Genomic DNA, 21,692 nt, shown 5'->3' on the forward strand with positions numbered 1-21,692 from the left:
CCGGGGGTGGGGTTTTCCCTCCTGGGTGTGGGGGGGTGGGGTTTTCCCTCCCGGGTGTGGGGGGGTGGAATTTTCCCTCCCGGGTGTGGGGGTGGGGTTTTCCCTCCCGGGGGTGGGGTTTTCCCTCCTGGGTGTGGGGGGGTGGGGTTTTCCCTCCCGGGTGTGGGGGGGTGGGGGGGTGTGGTTTTCCCTCCTGGGTGTGGGGGGTGGGGTTTTCCCTCCCTGGTGTGGGGGGGGGGGGTTTTCCCTCCCGGATGTGGGGGGGGGGTTTTCCTCCTGGGTGTGGCGGGAGTGGGGTTTTCCCTCCCGGGGGTGGGGTTTTCCCTCCTGGGTGTGTCCGCTTCTTCTCCTGCACTGGGGATCGGAACCTCCCTCCTGTAGTGCAGAGGACGGGTGGCGGCGCATTGTCTGTGAGGGTGTCGGGTCCCTGTGAGATATGGTGGATGCTTGCATTTCATGATTCTCATTTTATTGGCTGGAAGAATCTGTAACTCCTCCTTCCCCCCGCCCCCTTTCTTTTTTTCAGACACCTGACGCCGGACTTCCACACGTTATCCTTCTACCTCCCGGATGGGACCCGTGTGACGGAGAACCGCCCTCAGCGGGTAAGGCCGGGCGTGGGGGGTGGGGTGTAACAGGACACGCTGGTGTGATCCTCCCGCGCGTTTCACCACGTCATCCTAGATTCCTCATTGTCCCCGCTCTCCTCTTATTACAGGTGAGCTGCCATTATCAGGGACGGCTGGCGGGACACGGCGGGCCCTGGAGCAGCCTCAGCCTGTGCGCTGGACTCAGGTAACGACATCACCGACGCGTTTCGACACTCCGCCCACCTGAGGGGCCACTCCCACTCTCCAGAAATAAATTAATAAATGACAGATCACATGTATAGGGGGTGACGTTGTGGTGTCCATGTTGCAGGGGTGTGGTCATTGTGGAGGCGGAGCAGCAGTACAGCATCGAGCCGGTCCCGGGGGATTCGTCCTTTAAGCACATACTTCGACCAATCAGTGACCATCGCAACATCACCTGTGAGACGCAGGACACACCCCCCGGTACATCCACCAATCACAAGACTGGGCGGACGCTGCTAAGTATGGGAGACCCCCAACCCGGCCGGGAGGAACCGGCACCGCCGCCCCCGGCAGGTGGATCCCCCAATCAGGTGAGTGCAGAGAAAGAGGGCGGAGCCGGGAACCCCAGGCTCAGGATCCACAGAAATCTCATCCACCCCCCCACTTTGTGTGTCTTCCAGGCGCAGGGGGGCGGGACCGGCGAGACCAAGTACGTGGAGCTGGTGTTGGTGGCTGATAATAGCGAGGTGGGTGTGGTCACGCGTTGGCTGCGTCTTATGATGGCGTCTCCCCCCCTACTTACCTTCTCTTCCATCTTTGCAGTACGAGTTGTACCACCGAGACCTGGCGACCCTTCACAGCCGGAGCCTGGAGATCGCCAACCGCATGGACGCCGTAAGTCCCGCCTTTATTTATTATTCCGGGTTCAATCGCCTTCTATAGCGCAATAACATGGGGGAGGGGCTTCTACACTGCGTTCATCTTTTCAGATCCGCGAGAATATAAATATATATATATATGTGTATCTATAACTAATAATCTAAATATATATATATATTTGCTAATGTGCAATTATATAAATATATATATATATATATTGGAAGGAACAAAATATACATATTTATTAAACACAGTAAATTAATAACATAAGTAAATAAAAAGTATGAAAAAAAATGATATACATAATTTTTTTTTAAATTATTTAAATTATATTATAAGTGTTCCTTAGTAAAAAAAAAATCGAATTATTAATGATTAAAATAGGTAAAGAACACAAAAAAAAGTAAATAATAAAATATATAAGGGATAAGAAAGGGGTCACTTTATTAAGAAATTATATAATAAGGATTGCTAATGTGAAATTATATAAATATATATATTTGAAGGAAAGAAATTTGAAGGGGAAAAAATATATATATATATTAAACACAGTAAATAGTAAATAAAAAAAAATAAAAAAAATTATATACATATTTTTTTTTAATTATATTTAAAGCGGAATATATATATATATATATATATATATATATATAAAAATTATATTTAAAAAAAAAATAATAATAATATTTATTTATTAATTTTCCTTCAAATGTTTTATTTACTTATGTTCTTTGTTTAATCTATATATATATAAAAATTATATTTAAAAAAAAATAATAATAATATATATATTTATTTATGTATTTATTTTCCTAAAAAAAAATTATTTACTTATGTTATTTGTTTATTCACTGTGTTTAATATATCTATCTATATATTTATATTTATAGATTTATATGGAGATATATATATATATAGATATAGATTAAACAAATAACATAAGTAAATAAAACATTTGAAGGAAAATTAATAAATAAATATTATTATTATTTTTTTTTTAAATATAATTTTTATATATATATATATATATTCCCCTTTAAATATAATTAAAAAAAATATGTATATCATTTTTTAATTTTTTTTTATTTACTATTTACTGTGTTTAATATATATATATATATATTTTTTTTTTCCTTCAAATATATATATTTATATAATTTCACATTAGCAATCCTTATTATATAATTTCTTAATAAAGTGACCCCTTTCTTATCCCTTATATATTTTATTATATGTATTATTATTTACTTTTTTTTGTGTTCTTTACCTATTTTAATCATTAATAATTCGATTTTTTTTTTCTTTACTAAGGAACACTTATACGGTAATATAATTTCCTCATTTGTAGATGAAGTGATCTTTTTACTTGTGTATTTTATTTCTTCTATTTATTTCTTATTTTCTTATTTTTAATTTTGTTATTTAGCATTTTTTTGCTTCATATTAGTTATTTTGATTGTTGATATTTATTCATGTATTGTGAACCCTTATTTTATCATTTGTAGATAAAGTGACCCTTTTAATATTGTATTTAGTTTGTTTATAAATTTTCTTATTCTTATTCTTATTATTTTATGTATTTCTTATGTATTTATTTATTGTTATTTTTAATTTTATTGATTTTATGCGAGTCCCGCCTTATTTTATCACCCCTCCCCCTCTGTGAAGTGGCCCCCTCACTCTCTGGTTTTGGTCCCTCCCCCTCTGTGAAGTGGCCCCTCACGCTCTGGTTTTGGTCCCTCCCCCTCTGTGAAGTGGCCCCTCCCCCTCTGTGAAGTGGCCCCCCTCACGCTCTGGTTTTGGTCCCTCCCCCTCTGTGAAGTGGCCCCCTCACGCTCTGGTTTTGGCCCCTCTGTGAAGTGGCCCCCTCACGCTCTGGTTTTGGCCCCTCCCCCTCTGTGAAGTGGCCCCTCACGCTCTGGTTTTGGTCCCTCCCCCTTTGTGAAGTGGCCCCCTCACTCTCTGGTTTTGGTCCCTCCCCCTCTGTGAAATGGCCCCCCTCACGCTCTGGTTTTGGTCCCTCCTCCTATGTGAAGTGGCCCCTCACGCTCTGGTTTTGGTCCCTCCCCCTCTGTGAAATGGCCCCCCTCACGCTCTGGTTTTGGTCCCTCCTCCTATGTGAAGTGGCCCCTCACGCTCTGGTTTTGGTCCCTCCCCCTTTGTGAAGTGGCCCCCTCACTCTCTGGTTTTGGTCCCTCCCCCTCTGTGAAGTGGCCCCTCACGCTCTGGTTTTGGTCCCTCCCCCTCTGTGAAGTGGCCCCTCCCCCTCTGTGAAGTGGCCCCCCTCACGCTCTGGTTTTGGTCCCTCCCCCTCTGTGAAGTGGCCCCCTCACGCTCTGGTTTTGGCCCCTCTGTGAAGTGGCCCCCTCACGCTCTGGTTTTGGCCCCTCCTCCTCTGTGAAGTGGCCCCTCACGCTCTGGTTTTGGTCCCTCCCCCTCGGTGAAGTGGCCCCTCACCCTCTGGTTTTGGTCCCTCCCCCTCTGTGAAGTGGCCCCTCACGCTCTGGTTTTGGTCCCTCCCCCTCTGTGAAGTGGCCCCTCACACTCTGGTTTTGGCCCCTCCTCCTCTGTGAAGTGGCCCCTCCCCCTCACGCTCTGGTTTTGGCCCCTCCCCCTCACGCTCTGGTTTTGGTCCCTCTTTCTCTGTGAAGTGGTCCCTCCCCCTCTGTGTAGTGGCCCCTCACGCTCTGGTTTTGGTCCCTCCTCCTCTGTGAAGTGGCCCCTCACGCTCTGGTTTTGGTCCCTCCCCCTCACGCTCTGGTTTTGGTCCCTCCCCCTCATGCTCTGGTTTTGGTCCCTCTTTCTCTGTGAAGTGGTCCCTCCCCCTCTGTGTAGTGGCCCCTCCCCCTCTGTGAAGTGGCCCCTCACGCTCTGGTTTTGGTCCCTCCCCCTCACACTCTGGTTTTGGCCCCTCCCCCTCTGTGAAGTGGCCCCCTCACGCTCTGGTTTTGGCCCCTCCCCCTCTGTGAAGTGGCCCCCCTCACGCTCTGGTTTTGGCCCCTCCTCCTCTGTGAAGTGGCCCCTCACGCTCTGGTTTTGGTCCCTCCCCCTCTGTGAAGTGGCCCCTCACGCTCTGGTTTTGGTCCCTCCCCCTCTGTGAAGTGGCCCCTCACGCTCTGGTTTTGGTCCCTCCTCCTCTGTGAAGTGGCCCCCTCACGCTCTGGTTTTGGTCCCTCCCCCTCTGTGAAGTGGCCCCCCTCACGCTCTGGTTTTGGTCCCTCCCCCTCACGCTCTGGTTTTGGTCCCTCCCCCTCACGCTCTGGTTTTGGTCCCACCTCCTCTGTGAAGTGGCCCCTCACGCTCTGGTTTTGGTCCCTCCCCCTCTGTGAAGTGGCCCCTCACGCTCTGGTTTTGGTCCCTCCTCCTCTGTGAAGTGGCCCCCTCACGCTCTGGTTTTGGTCCCTCCCCCTCTGTGAAGTGGCCCCCCTCACGCTCTGGTTTTGGTCCCTCCCCCTCACGCTCTGGTTTTGGTCCCTCCCCCTCACGCTCTGGTTTTGGTCCCACCTCCTCTGTGAAGTGGCCCCTCACGCTCTGGTTTTGGTCCCTCCCCCTCTGTGAAGTGGCCCCCCTCACGCTCTGGTTTTGGTCCCTCCCCCTCACGCTCTGGTTTTGGTCCCTCCCCCTCTGTGAAGTGGCCCCTCACGCTCTGGTTTTGGCCCCTCACGCTCTGGTTTTGGTCCCTCCCCCTCTGTGAAGTGGCCCCTCACGCTCTGGTTTTGGTCCCTCCCCCTCACGCTCTGGTTTTGGCCCCTCCCCCTCTGTGAAGTGGCCCCCCCTCACGCTCTGGTTTTGGTCCCTCCCCCTCACGCTCTGGTTTTGGTCCCTCCCCCTCTGTGAAGTGGCCCCTCACGCTCTGGTTTTGATCCCTCCCCCTCTGTGTAGTGGCCCCTCCCCCTCTGTGAAGTGGCCCCTCACGCTCTGGTTTTGGTCCCGCCCCCTCACGCTCTGGTTTTGGTCCCTCCCCCAGTTTTTCCGGACGGTGAATATTCGGGTGGTCCTGGTCGGGGTGGAGGTCTGGAGTCAGAAGGATCGGATATCGATCAGTTTGGACCCGGCGGAGACCCTGAACCACTTCCTGTCCTGGAGGAAGAAGGAGCTCCTCCCCCGAATCCCGCATGACAACGCCCAGCTCCTCACGTGAGTGGTCAGCATTGGGGTCCGGTGTAGACATGTGACCCCCGGGGAGGCGGAGTTTATAAGTGGGCGGCCTTCTACCTTTAGAACTGTGGCCCTCGATCCCCAATCATTGGTGTCAGAGGGATAGTGGCCCCCAATCATTGGTGTCAGAGGGATAGTGGCCCCCAATCATTGATGTCAGAAGGATAGTGGCCCCCAATCATTGATGTCAGAAGGATAGTGGCCCCCAATCATTGGTGTCAGAGGGATAGTGGCCCCCAATCATTGGTGTCAGAAGGATAGTGGCCCCCAATCATTGGTGTCAGAGGGATAGTGGCCCCCAATCATTGGTGTCAGAGGGATAGTGGCCCCCAATCATTGGTGTCAGAGGGATAGTGGCCCCCAATCATTGGTGTCAGAAGGATAGTGGCCCCCAATCATTGGTGTCAGAGGGATAGTGGCCCCCAATCATTGGTGTCAGTGGGATAGTGGCCCCCAATCATTGGTGTCAGAGGGATAGTGGCCCCCAATCATTGGTGTCAGAGGGATAGTGGCCCCCAATCATTGGTGTCAGAGGGATAGTGGCCCCCAATCATTGGTGTCAGAGGGATAGTGGCCCCCAATCATTGGTGTCAGAGGGATAGTGGCCCCCCAATCATTGGTGTCAGTGGGATAGTGGCCCCCAATCATTGGTGTCAGAGGGATAGTGGCCCCCAATCATTGGTGTCAGAGGGATAGTGGCCCCCAATCATTGGTGTCAGAGGGATAGTGGCCCCCAATCATTGGTGTCAGAGGGATAGTGGCCCCCAATCATTGGTGTCAGTGGGATAGTGGCCCCCCAATCATTGGTGTCAGTGGGATAGTGGCCCCCAATCATTGGTGTCAGAGGGATAGTGGCCCCCAATCATTGGTGTCAGAGGGATAGTGGCCCCCCAATCATTGGTGTCAGAGGGATAGTGGCCCCCAATGATTGGTGTCAGAAGGATAGTGGCCCCCAATCATTGGTGTCAGAGGGATAGTGGCCCCCAATCATTGGTGTCAGAAGGATAGTGGCCCCCAATCATTGGTGTCAGAGGGATAGTGGCCCCCAATCATTGGTGTCAGAAGGATAGTGGCCCCCAATCATTGGTGTCAGAGGGATAGTGGCCCCCAATCATTGGTGTCAGAGGGATAGTGGCCCCCAATCATTGGTGTCAGTGGGATAGTGGCCCCCCAATCATTGGTGTCAGTGGGATAGTGGCCCCCAATCATTGGTGTCAGAAGGATAGTGGCCCCCAATCATTGGTGTCAGTGGGATAGTGGCCCCCAATCATTGGTGTCAGAAGGATAGTGGCCCCCAATCATTGGTGTCAGAGGGATAGTGGCCCCCAATCATTGGTGTCAGAAGGATAGTGGCCCCCAATCATTGGTGTCAGAGGGATAGTGGCCCCCAATCATTGGTGTCAGAGGGATAGTGGCCCCCAATCATTGGTGTCAGAGGGATAGTGGCCCCCAATCATTGGTGTCAGTGGGATAGTGGCCCCCCAATCATTGGTGTCAGTGGGATAGTGGCCCCCAATCATTGGTGTCAGAGGGATAGTGGCCCCCAATCATTGGTGTCAGAAGGATAGTGGCCCCCAATCATTGGTGTCAGAGGGACAGTGGCCCCCCAATCATTGGTGTCAGAGGGATAGTGGCCCCCAATGATTGGTGTCAGAAGGATAGTGGCCCCCAATCATTGGTGTCAGAGGGATAGTGGCCCCCAATCATTGGTGTCAGAAGGATAGTGGCCCCCAATCATTGGTGTCAGAGGGATAGTGGCCCCCAATCATTGGTGTCAGAAGGATAGTGGCCCCCAATCATTGGTGTCAGAGGGATAGTGGCCCCCAATCATTGGTGTCAGAGGGATAGTGGCCCCCAATCATTGGTGTCAGAGGGATAGTGGCCCCCCAATCATTGGTGTCAGAGGGATAGTGGCCCCCAATCATTGGTGTCAGAGGGATAGTGGCCCCCAATCATTGGTGTCAGAGGGATAGTGGCCCCCAATCATTGGTGTCAGAGGGATAGTGGCCCCCAATCATTGGTGTCAGAGGGATAGTGGCCCCCAATCATTGGTGTCAGAGGGATAGGGGCCCCCAATCATTGGTGTCAGAGGGATAGGGGCCCCCAATCATTGGTGTCAGAGGGATAGTGGCCCCCAATCATTGGTGTCAGAGGGATAGTGGCCCCCAATCATTGGTGTCAGAAGGATAGTGGCCCCCAATCATTGGTGTCAGAGGGATAGGGGCCCCCAATCATTGGTGTCAGAGGGATAGTGGCCCCCAATCATTGGTGTCAGAGGGATAGTGGCCCCCCAATCATTGGTGTCAGAGGGATAGTGGCCCCCAATCATTGGTGTCAGAGGGATAGTGGCCCCCCAATCATTGGTGTCAGAAGGATAGTGGCCCCCAATCATTGGTGTCAGAGGGATAGTGGCCCCCAATCATTGGTGTCAGAAGGATAGTGGCCCCCAATCATTGGTGTCAGAGGGATAGTGGCCCCCCAATCATTGGTGTCAGAGGGATAGTGGCCCCCAATCATTGGTGTCAGAAGGATAGTGGCCCCCAATCATTGGTGTCAGAGGGATAGTGGCCCCCAATCATTGGTGTCAGAGGGATAGTGGCCCCCCAATCATTGGTGTCAGAGGGATAGTGGCCCCCAATCATTGGTGTCAGAGGGATAGTGGCCCCCAATCATTGGTGTCAGAGGGATAGTGGCCCCCAATCATTGGTGTCAGAGGGATAGTGGCCCCCCAGCGCAGTGGGCGTGTTCTCAGGTTCCAGCCCCGCCCCCTGTATATTATATGTCCTCTGTGGTTCCTTCCAGCGCGGTGACGTTTTCCGGCTCGGCGGCGGGAATGGCGGCTGTGGGATCCATCTGTACATCCGATCGCTCCGGAGGGGTCAGCACGGTGAGTGATGTCACTAGAGCCCCGCCCTCATCTGCCCCTGGGAGCCCCGCCCCCATCTGCCCCTGGGAGCCCCGCCCCCATCTGCCCCTGGGAACCCCCCCCCCATCATCTGCAAAGGGGAGCCCCGCCCTCATCTGCCCCTGGGAGCCCCGCCCTCATCTGCCAACGGGAGCCCCGCCCTCATCTGCCCCTGGGAACCCCGCCCTCATCTGCCCCTGGGAGCCCCGCCCTCACATGCCCCTGGGAGCCCCGCCCTCACCTGCCCCTGGGAACCCCACCCTCATCTGCCCCTGGGAGCCCCGCCCTCATCTGCCAACGGGAGCCCCGCCCTCATCTGCCCCTGGGAACCCCGCCCTCATCTGCCAACGGGAGCCCCGCCCTCATCTGCCCCTGGGAACCCCACCCTCATCTGCCCCTGGGAACCCCGCCCTCATCTGCCCCTGGGAACCCCGCCCTCATCTGCCCCTGGGAACCCCGCCCTCATCTGCCCCTGGGAACCCCGCCCTCATCTGCCCCTGGGAACCCCGCCCTCATCTGCCCCTGGGAACCCCGCCCCCATCTGCCCCTGGGAGCCCCGCCCTCATCTGCCCCTGGGAACCCCGCCCTCATCTGCCCCTGGGAACCCCGCCCTCATCTGGCCCTGGGAGTCCCGCCCTCACATGCCCCTGGGAGCCCCGCCCTCATCTGCCCCTGGGAGTCCCGCCCTCATCTGCCCCTGGGAACCCCGCCCTCATCTGCCCCTGGGAACCCCGCCCTCATCTGCCCCTGGGAGTCCCGCCCTCACATGCCCCTGGGAGTCCCGCCCTCACATGCCCCTGGGAGCCCCGCCCTCATCTGCCCCTGGGAACCCCGCCCTCATCTGCCCCTGGGAACCCCGCCCTTATCTGCCCCCGGGAGCCCCGCCCTCATCTGCCCCTGGGAACCCCGCCCTCACATGCCCCTGGGAGCCCCGCCCTCATCTGCCCCTGGGAACCCCGCCCTCATCTGCCCCTGGGAGTCCCGCCCTCACATGCCCCTGGGAGCCCCGCCCTCATCTGCCCCTGGGAACCCCGCCCTCATCTGCCCCTGGGAACCCCGCCCTCATCTGCCCCTGGGAACCCCGCCCTCATCTGCCCCTGGGAACCCCGCCCTCATCTGCCCCTGGGAGCCACGCCCTCATCTGGCCCTGGGAGCCCCGCCCTCATCTGCCCCTGGGAGTCCCGCCCTCACATGCCCCTGGGAACCCCGCCCTCACATGCCCCTGGGAGCCCCGCCCTCACCTGCCCCTGGGAACCCCGCCCTCATCTGCCCCTGGGAGCCCCGCCCTCATCTGCCCCTGGGAACCCCGCCCTCATCTGCCTGCATTGCATAGAGAAGCACAGAGACCCGGTGATTATGGGAATGAATGTTCAGGGATGGAGTGCAGAGTGTAGCCGCCTCCCCCCGGACCCCCCCATCCCCCCCCCCCCCGGGGCCCCGGGCTCCTCAGATAAACTCACACATCTCAGTGTTTAGATTGGAGAAACTATTTATATCAGGGAAAAAATACACCGGAACGGCATTCCTCTCTGATTGGCCCCCGGGGGCCCCGCCCACCATTCAATGAGCCGCTTGTGTCTTCCTGGGCTTCAGCGCCACCTGGAGGCCGGCTCAGAGGTCTGCACCCTTCCTACACAAGGAAAAAGTATTCATACCCCCTCTATAGATAGAGCATGGAAAAAGTATTCATACCCCTCTATATACAGGAAAAAGTATTCATACCCCTCTATATACAGGAAAAAGTATTCATACCCCTCTATACACAGAGCCTGGAAAAAGTATTCATACCCCTCTATACACAGGAAAAAGTATTCATACCCCTCTATACACAGGAAAAAGTATTCATACCCCTCTATACACAGGAAAAAGTATTCATACCCCTCTATACACAGAGCCTGGAAAAAGTATTCATACCCCTCTATACACAGAGACAGGAAAAAGTATTCACACCCCTCTATATACAGAGACAGGAAAAAGTATTCATACCCCTCTATATACAGAGACAGGAAAAAGTATTCACACCCCTCTATACACAGAGAGAGGAAAAAGTATTCATACCCCTCTATACACAGAGGCAGGAAAAAGTATTCACACCCCTCTATACACAGAGACAGGAAAAAGTATTCATACCCCTCTATACACAGAGCCTGGAAAAAGTATTCATACCCCTCTATATACAGTGCCTGGAAAAAGTATTCACACCCCTCTATACACAGGAAAAAGTATTCATACCCCTCTATACACAGGAAAAAGTATTCATACCCCTCTATACACAGAGCCTGGAAAAAGTATTCATACCCCTCTATACACAGGAAAAAGTATTCATACCCCTCTATACACAGAGCCTGGAAAAAGTATTCATACCCCTCTATATACAGTGCCGGGAAAAGTATTCATACCCCTCTATACACAGGAAAAAGTATTCATACCCCTCTATACACAGAGACAGGAAAAAGTATTCACACCCCTCTATACACAGAGACAGGAAAAAGTATTCATACCCCTCTATACACAGAGACAGGAAAAAGTATTCACACCCCTCTATATACAGGAAAAAGTATTCATACCCCTCTATATACAGGAAAAAGTATTCATACCCCTCTATACACAGGAAAAAGTATTCATACCCCTCTATACACAGGAAAAAGTATTCACACCCCTCTATACACAGGAAAAAGTATTCATACCCCTCTATATACAGGAAAAAGTATTCACACCCCTCTATATACAGAGACAGGAAAAAGTATTCATACCCCTCTATACACAGAGACAGGAAAAAGTATTCATACCCCTCTATACACAGGAAAAAGTATTCACACCCCTCTATACACAGAGACAGGAAAAAGTATTCATACCCCTCTATACACAGGAAAAAGTATTCATACCCCTCTATATACAGAGACAGGAAAAAGTATTCACACCCCTCTATACACAGAGACAGGAAAAAGTATTCACACCCCCCTATACACAAGGAAAAAGTATTCATACCCCTCTATATACAGAGACAGGAAAAAGTATTCACACCCCTCTATACACAGAGACAGGAAAAAGTATTCATACCCCTCTATATACAGAGACAGGAAAAAGTATTCACACCCCTCTATACACAGGAAAAAGTATTCATACCCCTCTATACACAGAGACAGGAAAAAGTATTCACACCCCTCTATACACAGAGACAGGAAAAAGTATTCACACCCCTCTATACACAGAGACAGGAAAAAGTATTCACACCCCTCTATATACAGAGACAGGAAAAAGTATTCACACCCCTCTATACACAGGAAAAAGTATTCATACCCCTCTATACACAGGAAAAAGTATTCATACCCCTCTATACACAGGAAAAAGTATTCACACCCCTCTACACACAGGAAAAAGTATTCATACCCCTCTATACACAGAGACAGGAAAAAGTATTCATACCCCTCTATACACAGGAAAAAGTATTCATACCCCTCTATACACAGGAAAAAGTATTCATACCCCTCTATATACAGGAAAAAGTATTCACACCCCTCTATATACAGGAAAAAGTATTCACACCCCTCTATACACAGGAAAAAGTATTCATACCCCTCTATACACAGGAAAAAGTATTCATACCCCTCTATACACAGGAAAAAGTATTCATACCCCTCTATACACAGAGACAGGAAAAAGTATTCATACCCCTCTATACACAGAGACAGGAAAAAGTATTCACACCCCTCTATACACAGGAAAAAGTATTCATACCCCTCTATACACAGAGACAGGAAAAAGTATTCATACCCCTCTATACACAGGAAAAAGTATTCATACCCCTCTATACACAAGGAAAAAGTATTCATACCCCTCTATACACAGAGACAGGAAAAAGTATTCACACCCCTCTATACACAGAGACAGGAAAAAGTATTCATACCCCTCTATATACAGAGACAGGAAAAAGTGTTCATACCCCTCTATATACAGAGACAGGAAAAAGTATTCACACCCCTCTATATACAGAGACAGGAAAAAGTATTCATACCCCTCTATATACAGAGACAGGAAAAAGTATTCATACCCCCCTATACACAGAGACAGGAAAAAGTATTCATACCCCCTCTATAGATAGAGCATGGAAAAAGTATTCATACCCCTCTATATACAGGAAAAAGTATTCATACCCCTCTATATACAGGAAAAAGTATTCATACCCCTCTATACACAGAGCCTGGAAAAAGTATTCATACCCCTCTATACACAGGAAAAAGTATTCATACCCCTCTATACACAGGAAAAAGTATTCATACCCCTCTATACACAGGAAAAAGTATTCATACCCCTCTATACACAGAGACAGGAAAAAGTATTCACACCCCTCTATATACAGAGACAGGAAAAAGTATTCATACCCCTCTATATACAGAGACAGGAAAAAGTATTCACACCCCTCTATACACAGAGAGAGGAAAAAGTATTCATACCCCTCTATACACAGAGGCAGGAAAAAGTATTCATACCCCTCTATACACAGAGACAGGAAAAAGTATTCATACCCCTCTATACACAGAGCCTGGAAAAAGTATTCATACCCCTCTATATACAGTGCCTGGAAAAAGTATTCACACCCCTCTATACACAGAGACAGGAAAAAGTATTCATACCCCTCTATACACAGAGCCTGGAAAAAGTATTCATACCCCTCTATATACAGTGCCTGGAAAAAGTATTCACACCCCTCTATACACAGGAAAAAGTATTCATACCCCTCTATACACAGGAAAAAGTATTCATACCCCTCTATACACAGAGCCTGGAAAAAGTATTCATACCCCTCTATACACAGGAAAAAGTATTCATACCCCTCTATACACAGAGCCTGGAAAAAGTATTCATACCCCTCTATATACAGTGCCGGGAAAAGTATTCATACCCCTCTATACACAGGAAAAAGTATTCATACCCCTCTATATACAGGAAAAAGTATTCATACCCCTCTATACACAGGAAAAAGTATTCATACCCCTCTATACACAGGAAAAAGTATTCATACCCCTCTATATACAGGAAAAAGTATTCATACCCCTCTATACACAGAGACAGGAAAAAGTATTCATACCCCTCTATACACAGAGACAGGAAAAAGTATTCACACCCCTCTATATACAGGAAAAAGTATTCATACCCCTCTATATACAGGAAAAAGTATTCATACCCCTCTATACACAGGAAAAAGTATTCATACCCCTCTATACACAGGAAAAAGTATTCACACCCCTCTATACACAGGAAAAAGTATTCATACCCCTCTATATACAGGAAAAAGTATTCACACCCCTCTATATACAGAGACAGGAAAAAGTATTCATACCCCTCTATACACAGAGACAGGAAAAAGTATTCATACCCCTCTATACACAGGAAAAAGTATTCACACCCCTCTATACACAGAGACAGGAAAAAGTATTCATACCCCTCTATACACAGGAAAAAGTATTCATACCCCTCTATATACAGAGACAGGAAAAAGTATTCACACCCCTCTATACACAGAGACAGGAAAAAGTATTCACACCCCCCTATACACAAGGAAAAAGTATTCATACCCCTCTATATACAGAGACAGGAAAAAGTATTCACACCCCTCTATACACAGAGACAGGAAAAAGTATTCATACCCCTCTATATACAGAGACAGGAAAAAGTATTCACACCCCTCTATACACAGGAAAAAGTATTCATACCCCTCTATACACAGAGACAGGAAAAAGTATTCACACCCCTCTATACACAGAGACAGGAAAAAGTATTCACACCCCTCTATACACAGAGACAGGAAAAAGTATTCACACCCCTCTATATACAGAGACAGGAAAAAGTATTCACACCCCTCTATACACAGGAAAAAGTATTCATACCCCTCTATACACAGGAAAAAGTATTCATACCCCTCTATACACAGGAAAAAGTATTCACACCCCTCTACACACAGGAAAAAGTATTCATACCCCTCTATACACAGAGACAGGAAAAAGTATTCATACCCCTCTATACACAGAGACAGGAAAAAGTATTCATACCCCTCTATACACAGGAAAAAGTATTCATACCCCTCTATACACAGGAAAAAGTATTCATACCCCTCTATACACAGGAAAAAGTATTCATACCCCTCTATATACAGGAAAAAGTATTCACACCCCTCTATATACAGGAAAAAGTATTCACACCCCTCTATACACAGGAAAAAGTATTCATACCCCTCTATACACAGGAAAAAGTATTCATACCCCTCTATACACAGGAAAAAGTATTCATACCCCTCTATACACAGAGACAGGAAAAAGTATTCATACCCCTCTATACACAGAGACAGGAAAAAGTATTCACACCCCTCTATACACAGGAAAAAGTATTCATACCCCTCTATACACAGAGACAGGAAAAAGTATTCATACCCCTCTATACACAGGAAAAAGTATTCATACCCCTCTATACACAAGGAAAAAGTATTCATACCCCTCTATACACAGAGACAGGAAAAAGTATTCACACCCCTCTATACACAGAGACAGGAAAAAGTATTCATACCCCTCTATATACAGAGACAGGAAAAAGTGTTCATACCCCTCTATATACAGAGACAGGAAAAAGTATTCACACCCCTCTATATACAGAGACAGGGAAAAGTATTCATACCCCTCTATATACAGAGACAGGGAAAAGTATTCATACCCCTCTATATACAGAGACAGGAAAAAGTATTCATACCCCTCTATATACAGAGACAGGAAAAAGTATTCATACCCCCCTATACACAGAGACAGGAAAAAGTATTCACACCCCTCTATACACAGAGACAGGAAAAAGTATTCATACCCCTCTATATACAGAGACAGGAAAAAGTATTCATACCCCCCTATACACAGAGACAGGAAAAAGTATTCACACCCCCCTATACACAGAGACAGGAAAAAGTATTCATACCCCTCTATATACAGAGACAGGAAAAAGTATTCATAACCCCTCTATACACAGAGACAGGAAAAAGTATTCATACCCCTCTATAGACAGAGCCTGGAAAAAGTATCCATACCCCTCTATATACAGAGACAGGAAAAAGTATTCATACCCCTCTATACACAGAGACAGGAAAAAGTATTCATACCCCTCTTTATAATCATGTTCTTTCTTGTTTGGCCCCTCCCCCACAGGATCACTCGGTCTCCATCCTGGGCGTGGCCTCCACCGTGGCGCACCAATTGGGCCACAATCTGGGGCTGAACCACAACGCAGCAGACGGGAGGTGCGGCCAACCCAACACCGGGAAATACTGGATCATGGAGCAGGGGACCAGGGCGGGGTGAGTGGTGACCCAGAGTAGAGCTCCTCCCACTGCAGGGGGAGTGGTGACCCATAGAGCTCCTCCCACTGCAGGGGGAGTGGTGACCCAGAGTAGAGCCCCTCCCACTGCAGGGAGAGTGGTGACCCAGAGTATAGCCCCTCCCACTGCAGGGGGAGTGGTGACCCAGAGTAGAGCCCCTCCCACTGCAGGGGAGAATGGTGACCCATAGAGCTCCTCCCACTGCAGGGGGAGTGGTGACCCAGAGTAGAGCTCCTCCCACTGCAGGGGTATTGGTGACCCAGAGTATAGCCCCTCCCACTGCAGGGGGAGTGGTGACCCAGAGTAGAGCCCCTCCCACTGCAGGGGAGAATGGTGACCCAGAGTAGAGCTCCTCCCACTGCAGGGGTATTGGTGACCCAGAGTAGAGCTCCTCCCACTGCAGGGAGAGTGGTGACCCAGAGTAGAGCTCCTCCCACTGCAGGGGACATTGGTGACCCAGAGTAGAGCCCCTCCCACTGCAGGGAGAGTGGTGACCCAGAGTAGAGCCCCTCCCACTGAAGGGGGAGTGGTGACCCAGTGTAGAGCCCCTCCCACTGCAGGGGGAGTGGTGACCCAGAGTAGAGCCCCTCCCACTGCAGGGGGAGTGGTGACCCAGAGTAGAGCCCCTCCCACTGCAGGACGGGACTGTGACACACAGGGATATGTGGTCATGTGACGTGTGTTGATCATGCGCGGTGTCTGTGTTGGTAGGTACATGCCCGGGTTGGAGTTCAGCAGCTGCAGTCGGATGGAGTTGGCCGCCATCTTCAATGAAGGAGGAGGGAGGTGTCTCTTCAATGTCCCCGCCCCCTCCGCCGTGTTCGGGAAGCCGCAGTGCGGGAATCTGGTGGTGGAGAAAGGAGAGCAATGTGACTGCGGACTGACACAGGTGAGACCCGCCCCCTGAAATCACCCGCCCCCGAAATCACCCCGCCCCCCGAAATCACCCCGCCCCCCGTTCATCAAAGAGGGGCCCGCCCATCGCCCCCCGAAATCACCCCGTCCCCCATTCATCAAAGAGGGGCCCGCCCATCGCCCCCCGAAATCACCCCGCCCCCCATTCATCAAAGAGGGTTCCGCCCATCGCCCCCCGAAATCACCCCGTCCCCCATTCATCAAAGAGGGTTCCGCCCATCGCCCCCCGAAATCACCCCGCCCCCCGTTCCTCAAAGAGGGGCCCGCCCATCGCCCCCCGAAATCACCCCGCCCCCCGTTCATCAAAGAGAGGCCCGCCCATCGCCCCCCGTAATCACCCCGCACCCCGTTCATCAAAGAGGGGCCCGTCCAAAACCCCCCCTGAAATCACCCCGCCCCCCGTTCATCAAAGAGGGGCCCGCCCATTCCCCCGTTCCTCAGAGGGGCCCGCCCATCGCCCCCCGAAAGTTGGCCGTCCCTTCTGCCCCTCCTTTCTGTTAAAGCTCCCAAGGCGGCTTCCCCTTCTGCCCCTCCTTCCTGGTAAAGCTCCAAAGGCGGTTGTTCCTTCTGCCCACCCCTTGGACCTCTTTCCTGGTAAAGCTCTGGAAGTGCCCTTACCTTCTGCCCACCCCCTTGGGCCCGGCCCTGGCCATTCATGAGGCACCGCAGACCCCAACCCCATGTCCCCCCAGTCCTTCGTACATTATGGGGCCCCAGTTGAGTGTTCTTCTTCTGTCCCCCGCAGGAGTGCGCGGACCCGTGCTGCAACGCCTCCACCTGCCAGTTGGTGGGCGGAGCCGAGTGCGCCTCGGACGGACTGTGCTGTGAGCAGTGTAAGGTAAGTGCGCCCCCCTGTGGTCAGCTATGGTGACTTCTCTTCCTCCAGTCTGAGGAAATGTTACCCCCAAAGGGAGGGGCCACAGCGGGGGGGGGCACAGCGGGAGGGGCCACAGCGGGGGCCTTGTTTTCCTTCACCTTTCTCTCCTCTCTCCTCAGATAAAACCAGCGGGGACTCTGTGCCGGGAGCCCCTCGGGGACTGCGACCTCCCGGAATACTGCACCGGGGCCACGCCCCACTGCCCCGCCAACACCTACCTGCAAGACGGGGAGACCTGCGCCCGAGGACACGCCCACTGCTACGGGGGGGAGTGCCGCACTCTGCAGAGCCAGTGTCAGAGCGTGTGGGGCCCAGGTGAGGAGTGGGCCCCCAGGTGGGAGGGGCACATGAAGGTCACTATGTGAAGGGTGGGGATGTGTGTGGGGCCCAGGTGAGGAGTGGGGCCCCCAGGCGGGAGGGGCACATGAAGGTCACTATGTGAAGGGTGGGGATGTGTGTGGGGCCCAGGTGAGGAGTGGGGCCCCCAGGTGGGAGGGGCACATGAAGGTCACTATGTGAAGGGTGGGGATGTGTGTGGGGCCCAGGTGAGGAGTGGGGCCCCCAGGTGGGAGGGGCACATGAAGGTCACTATGTGAAGGGTGGGGATGTGTGTGGGGCCCAGGTGAGGAGTGGGGCCCCCAGGTGGGAGGGGCACATGAAGGTCACTATGTGAAGGGTGGGGATGTGTGTGGGGCCCAGGTGAGGAGTGGGGCCCCCAGGTGAGGAGAGGTCCCCCAGGTGAGGAGTGGGGCCCCCAGGTGGGAGGGGCACATGAAGGTCACTATGTGAAGGGTGGGATGTATAGGGGGAGGGAGGTGAGCTAGAGTATGTGAAGCCCGGACGAGCCCCCAAGTGGGAGGGACACAGAAAGGGGGCGTATTCACCTTCAGAGGGAGGAGAACCAGGGTCAGAGCTTGTGGGTCCCAAGTAAAAATGGGGCCCCCAGGTTGGGAGGACACAGGATAGGAACATCCAACCTTCTTAGTGAGGCAAACCAATGTCAGAGCGTGTGGGGCCCAGGTGAGGAGCGGTCCCCCAGGTGAGGAGGGGTCCCCCAGGTGAGGAGCGGTCCCCCAGGTGAGGAGCGGTCCCCCAGGTGAGGAGCGGTCCCCCAGGTGAGGAGGGGTCCCCCATGTGAGGAGGGGTCCCCCAGGTGAGGAGGGGTCCCCCAGGTGAGGAGGGGTCCCCCATGTGAGGAGGGGTCCCCCAGGTGAGGAGGGGTCCCCCAGGTGAGGAGGGGTCCCCCAGGTGAGGAGCGGTCACCCAGGTGAGGAGGGGTCCCCCATGTGAGGAGGGGTCCCCCAGGTGAGGAGCGGTCACCCAGGTGAGGAGGGGTCCCCCATGTGAGGAGGGGTGCCCCAGGTGAGGAGGGGTCTCCCAGGTGAGCAGGGGGCCCCCAGGTGAGGAGGGGGCTCCCAGGTGAGGAGGGGGCCCCCAGGTGAGGAGGGGTCTCCCAGGTGAGGAGGGGTCTCCCAGGTGAGGAGCGGTCCCCCAGGTGAGGAGGGGTCTCCCAGGTGAGGAGGGGTCTCCCAGGTGAGGAGGGGTCTCCCAGGTGAGGAGCGGTCTCCCAGGTGAGGAGGGGTCCAAAGCTACATAAACCAGCTGGGGGTCCGGGTGAAGACCCCAGGGCCCCGGACACACCTGAACGGAGCAACCAATTAAATTGCACCCCCTTACCTTTTGCAGGGTCCTCCCCGGCCCCCGAGGCTTGCTTCAGGAAGGTGAACATGAGGGGGGATCGGTTTGGCAGCTGTGGGCGGAGACTCAACGGTACTTACCTGCCCTGTTCTCCGAGGTATGTACACCCGGGGCCAGTCCATGTAGAGACCCCCATCTATAGGTGACCAATGGGGACCCTCCTGGTGAGATCCCAGCTCCGCCCACCTTCCACCCCCATTATAAAGGGGCCCTCCCCACCTTCCACCCCCATTATAAAGGGGCCCTCCCCACCTTCCACCCCCATTATAAAGGGGTTCCCACCACCTTCCACCCCCATTATAAAGGGGTTCCCACCACCTTCCACCCCCATTATAAAGGGGCCCTCCCCACCTTCCACCCCCATTATAAAGGGGTTCCCACCACCTTCCACCCCCATTATAAAGGGGCCCTCCCCACCTTCCACCCCCATTTTAAAGGGGTTCTCACCACCTTCCACCCCCATTATAAAGGGGTCCTCACCACCTTCCACCCCCATTATAAAGGGGTTCTCACCACCTTCCACCCCCATTATAAAGGGGCCCTCCCCACCTTCCACCCCCATTATAAAGGGGTTCCCACCACCTTCCACCCCCATTATAAAGGGGCCCTCCCCACCTTCCACCCCCATTATAAAGGGTTTCCCACCACCTTCCACCCCCATTATAAAGGGGTCCTCACCACCTTCCACCCCCATTATAAAGGGGCCCTCCCCACCTTCCACCCCCATTATAAAGGGGTTCTCACCACCCTTTCATTTATATTATGGAGAATGTAAGACCCCAAGATCGGTTGGAATTGAGGGGCAGGTCCTCCAAGCGCCCCCCTATGATGATTGGCCGGTCCCTTATGGCCCTCCCCTGACCTCTGACCTCTGTCTTGCAGGAACGCTCTCTGCGGCACCATCCAGTGTCAGGGGGGGAGCGATCAGCCCCTTGTGGGTTCCGGAGCCAAATCCGTCACCGTGAAGGTCACCGTCAACGGGTCGGAGGTCTCCTGCCGCGGCACCAACTTCAACCTCGGCGAGGACGTCTGGGACCCGGTCCTGGTGAAGGCGGGGACGGCGTGCGGTCCCGGGAAGGTGGGTGTGGCCTGTGATAGACCCGACGATCGATGGTGGATACCAAGTTATTCCAGTGCTGAGGGGCCAATCCCAGGGATGGTTATCGCTTTGTGGGGGGGGATCCTCATAATGGGGGCGGGGATTGTTGGACGTCCGGCCCCCTCACGCCAGGGACTGACCCCCATCGTCTTCTTACAGGTCTGCGTGGACCAGCAGTGTCAGGACGTCGCGGTTCTGAAGGCGCTCACCTGCCTGAGCAAATGCAGCGGACACGGGGTGAGGAGGGGGAGGGGCTCTGTCCTGTATATTCCCAATGTACCGGGAATCATGTGACCCGAGGCGGCTCCATGTCTGTCTGTTCCATGATGTGTGTCTATGTCTCCCGCTCTCACTGTCTGTCTCGTGTTCCCGTTCCGCCCCCTCCAGGTGTGTAATAGTAACAGAAACTGTCACTGTGAGCGCGGTTGGGCGCCCCCGGACTGCGGCAGCTCTGGCGATGGCGGCAGCGTGGATAGCGGTCCCATGGCTCTGGAGCGCGGTCAGTATGCGGCGTTGGTTGCTCTGTGACGCCCCCCGTTCTGTGTGCCCCCCGCCTAACGCGTTTCCCGTATTTCTCCATACAGGGGGCGGCTCCACCTCCGTCACCATCCTCATCGTCCTCGTCCTCCTCCTCGTCCTCATCCTGGGCGTCTTGTGCTTCGTGAAACGCGTCGCCCTGCAGAGGAAGATCTCCGGCGTCTTCAGCAACAGCAGCAAGTGCCAATACCGGTGTGTGTTCCCGCCTTCCTGGGATGCTCCGCCCCAAAAGGGGGCGTCTGACGTCTATATAAGATGTATTCACTTCTCCCCTCCCCTCTCTCTCCTTACAGAGTGACGGAGACCAGCAGCCAGCTCCGCCCACAGCGCCCTCCTCCGCCCCACCGGACTCAGAGTACCGAGCTGCAGGTCATGTCTGCCAGAAACCAGGTGAGCAAAGCGCAGAGCTCTCATTGGCTCCGCCCCCAAACATGAAGGTGGGCGGGGCTCCAAAGGTGGGCGGGGCTTCTCTCTGACAAATGTCCTTCCTAAAAATAAAGGAGTGCTGGACGGCCCTGCAGTGGCACAGCCCCGCATCGGCTCCACGTTTTCTCTTGGGTCTCGGTCTCTAGAGCAGTATGGGGGAATGGGCAGAAATTTTCCGCCACGCTGGCAGATTTCTGTATGTGGTGTCACAGGATTTCCATCCCCCGCCCATTTATTTCTCTGTCATTCCATTAACAACTCTACTATTC

At 52.5% G+C, this 21,692-nt stretch overlaps 1 protein-coding gene across 1 annotated transcript in view; it reads left to right on the forward strand.

Annotated features, from left to right (window-relative positions):
* The window catches only part of LOC120922009 (disintegrin and metalloproteinase domain-containing protein 15-like), a gene marked incomplete at its 3' end in the record, with an annotated part of 45,385 nt that extends 23,998 nt beyond the window's left edge, over nucleotides 1–21,387 (forward strand). The window contains 17 exon segments of the mRNA XM_040334540.1: nucleotides 527–605; nucleotides 719–795; nucleotides 922–1,165; nucleotides 1,256–1,321; nucleotides 1,398–1,469; nucleotides 5,422–5,591; nucleotides 8,415–8,499; nucleotides 15,702–15,850; nucleotides 16,583–16,760; nucleotides 17,532–17,624; nucleotides 17,783–17,978; nucleotides 19,350–19,458; nucleotides 20,244–20,439; nucleotides 20,620–20,697; nucleotides 20,848–20,959; nucleotides 21,045–21,189; nucleotides 21,291–21,387. Coding sequence (XP_040190474.1) covers nucleotides 527–605; nucleotides 719–795; nucleotides 922–1,165; nucleotides 1,256–1,321; nucleotides 1,398–1,469; nucleotides 5,422–5,591; nucleotides 8,415–8,499; nucleotides 15,702–15,850; nucleotides 16,583–16,760; nucleotides 17,532–17,624; nucleotides 17,783–17,978; nucleotides 19,350–19,458; nucleotides 20,244–20,439; nucleotides 20,620–20,697; nucleotides 20,848–20,959; nucleotides 21,045–21,189; nucleotides 21,291–21,387 — 2,146 coding nt within the window.
* Nucleotides 21,388–21,692: the final 305 nt, after the last annotated feature.

This window comes from Rana temporaria, assembly GCF_905171775.1.
Source record: "Rana temporaria chromosome 13 unlocalized genomic scaffold, aRanTem1.1 scaffold_625_arrow_ctg1, whole genome shotgun sequence".
Taxonomy (NCBI): domain Eukaryota; kingdom Metazoa; phylum Chordata; class Amphibia; order Anura; family Ranidae; genus Rana; species Rana temporaria.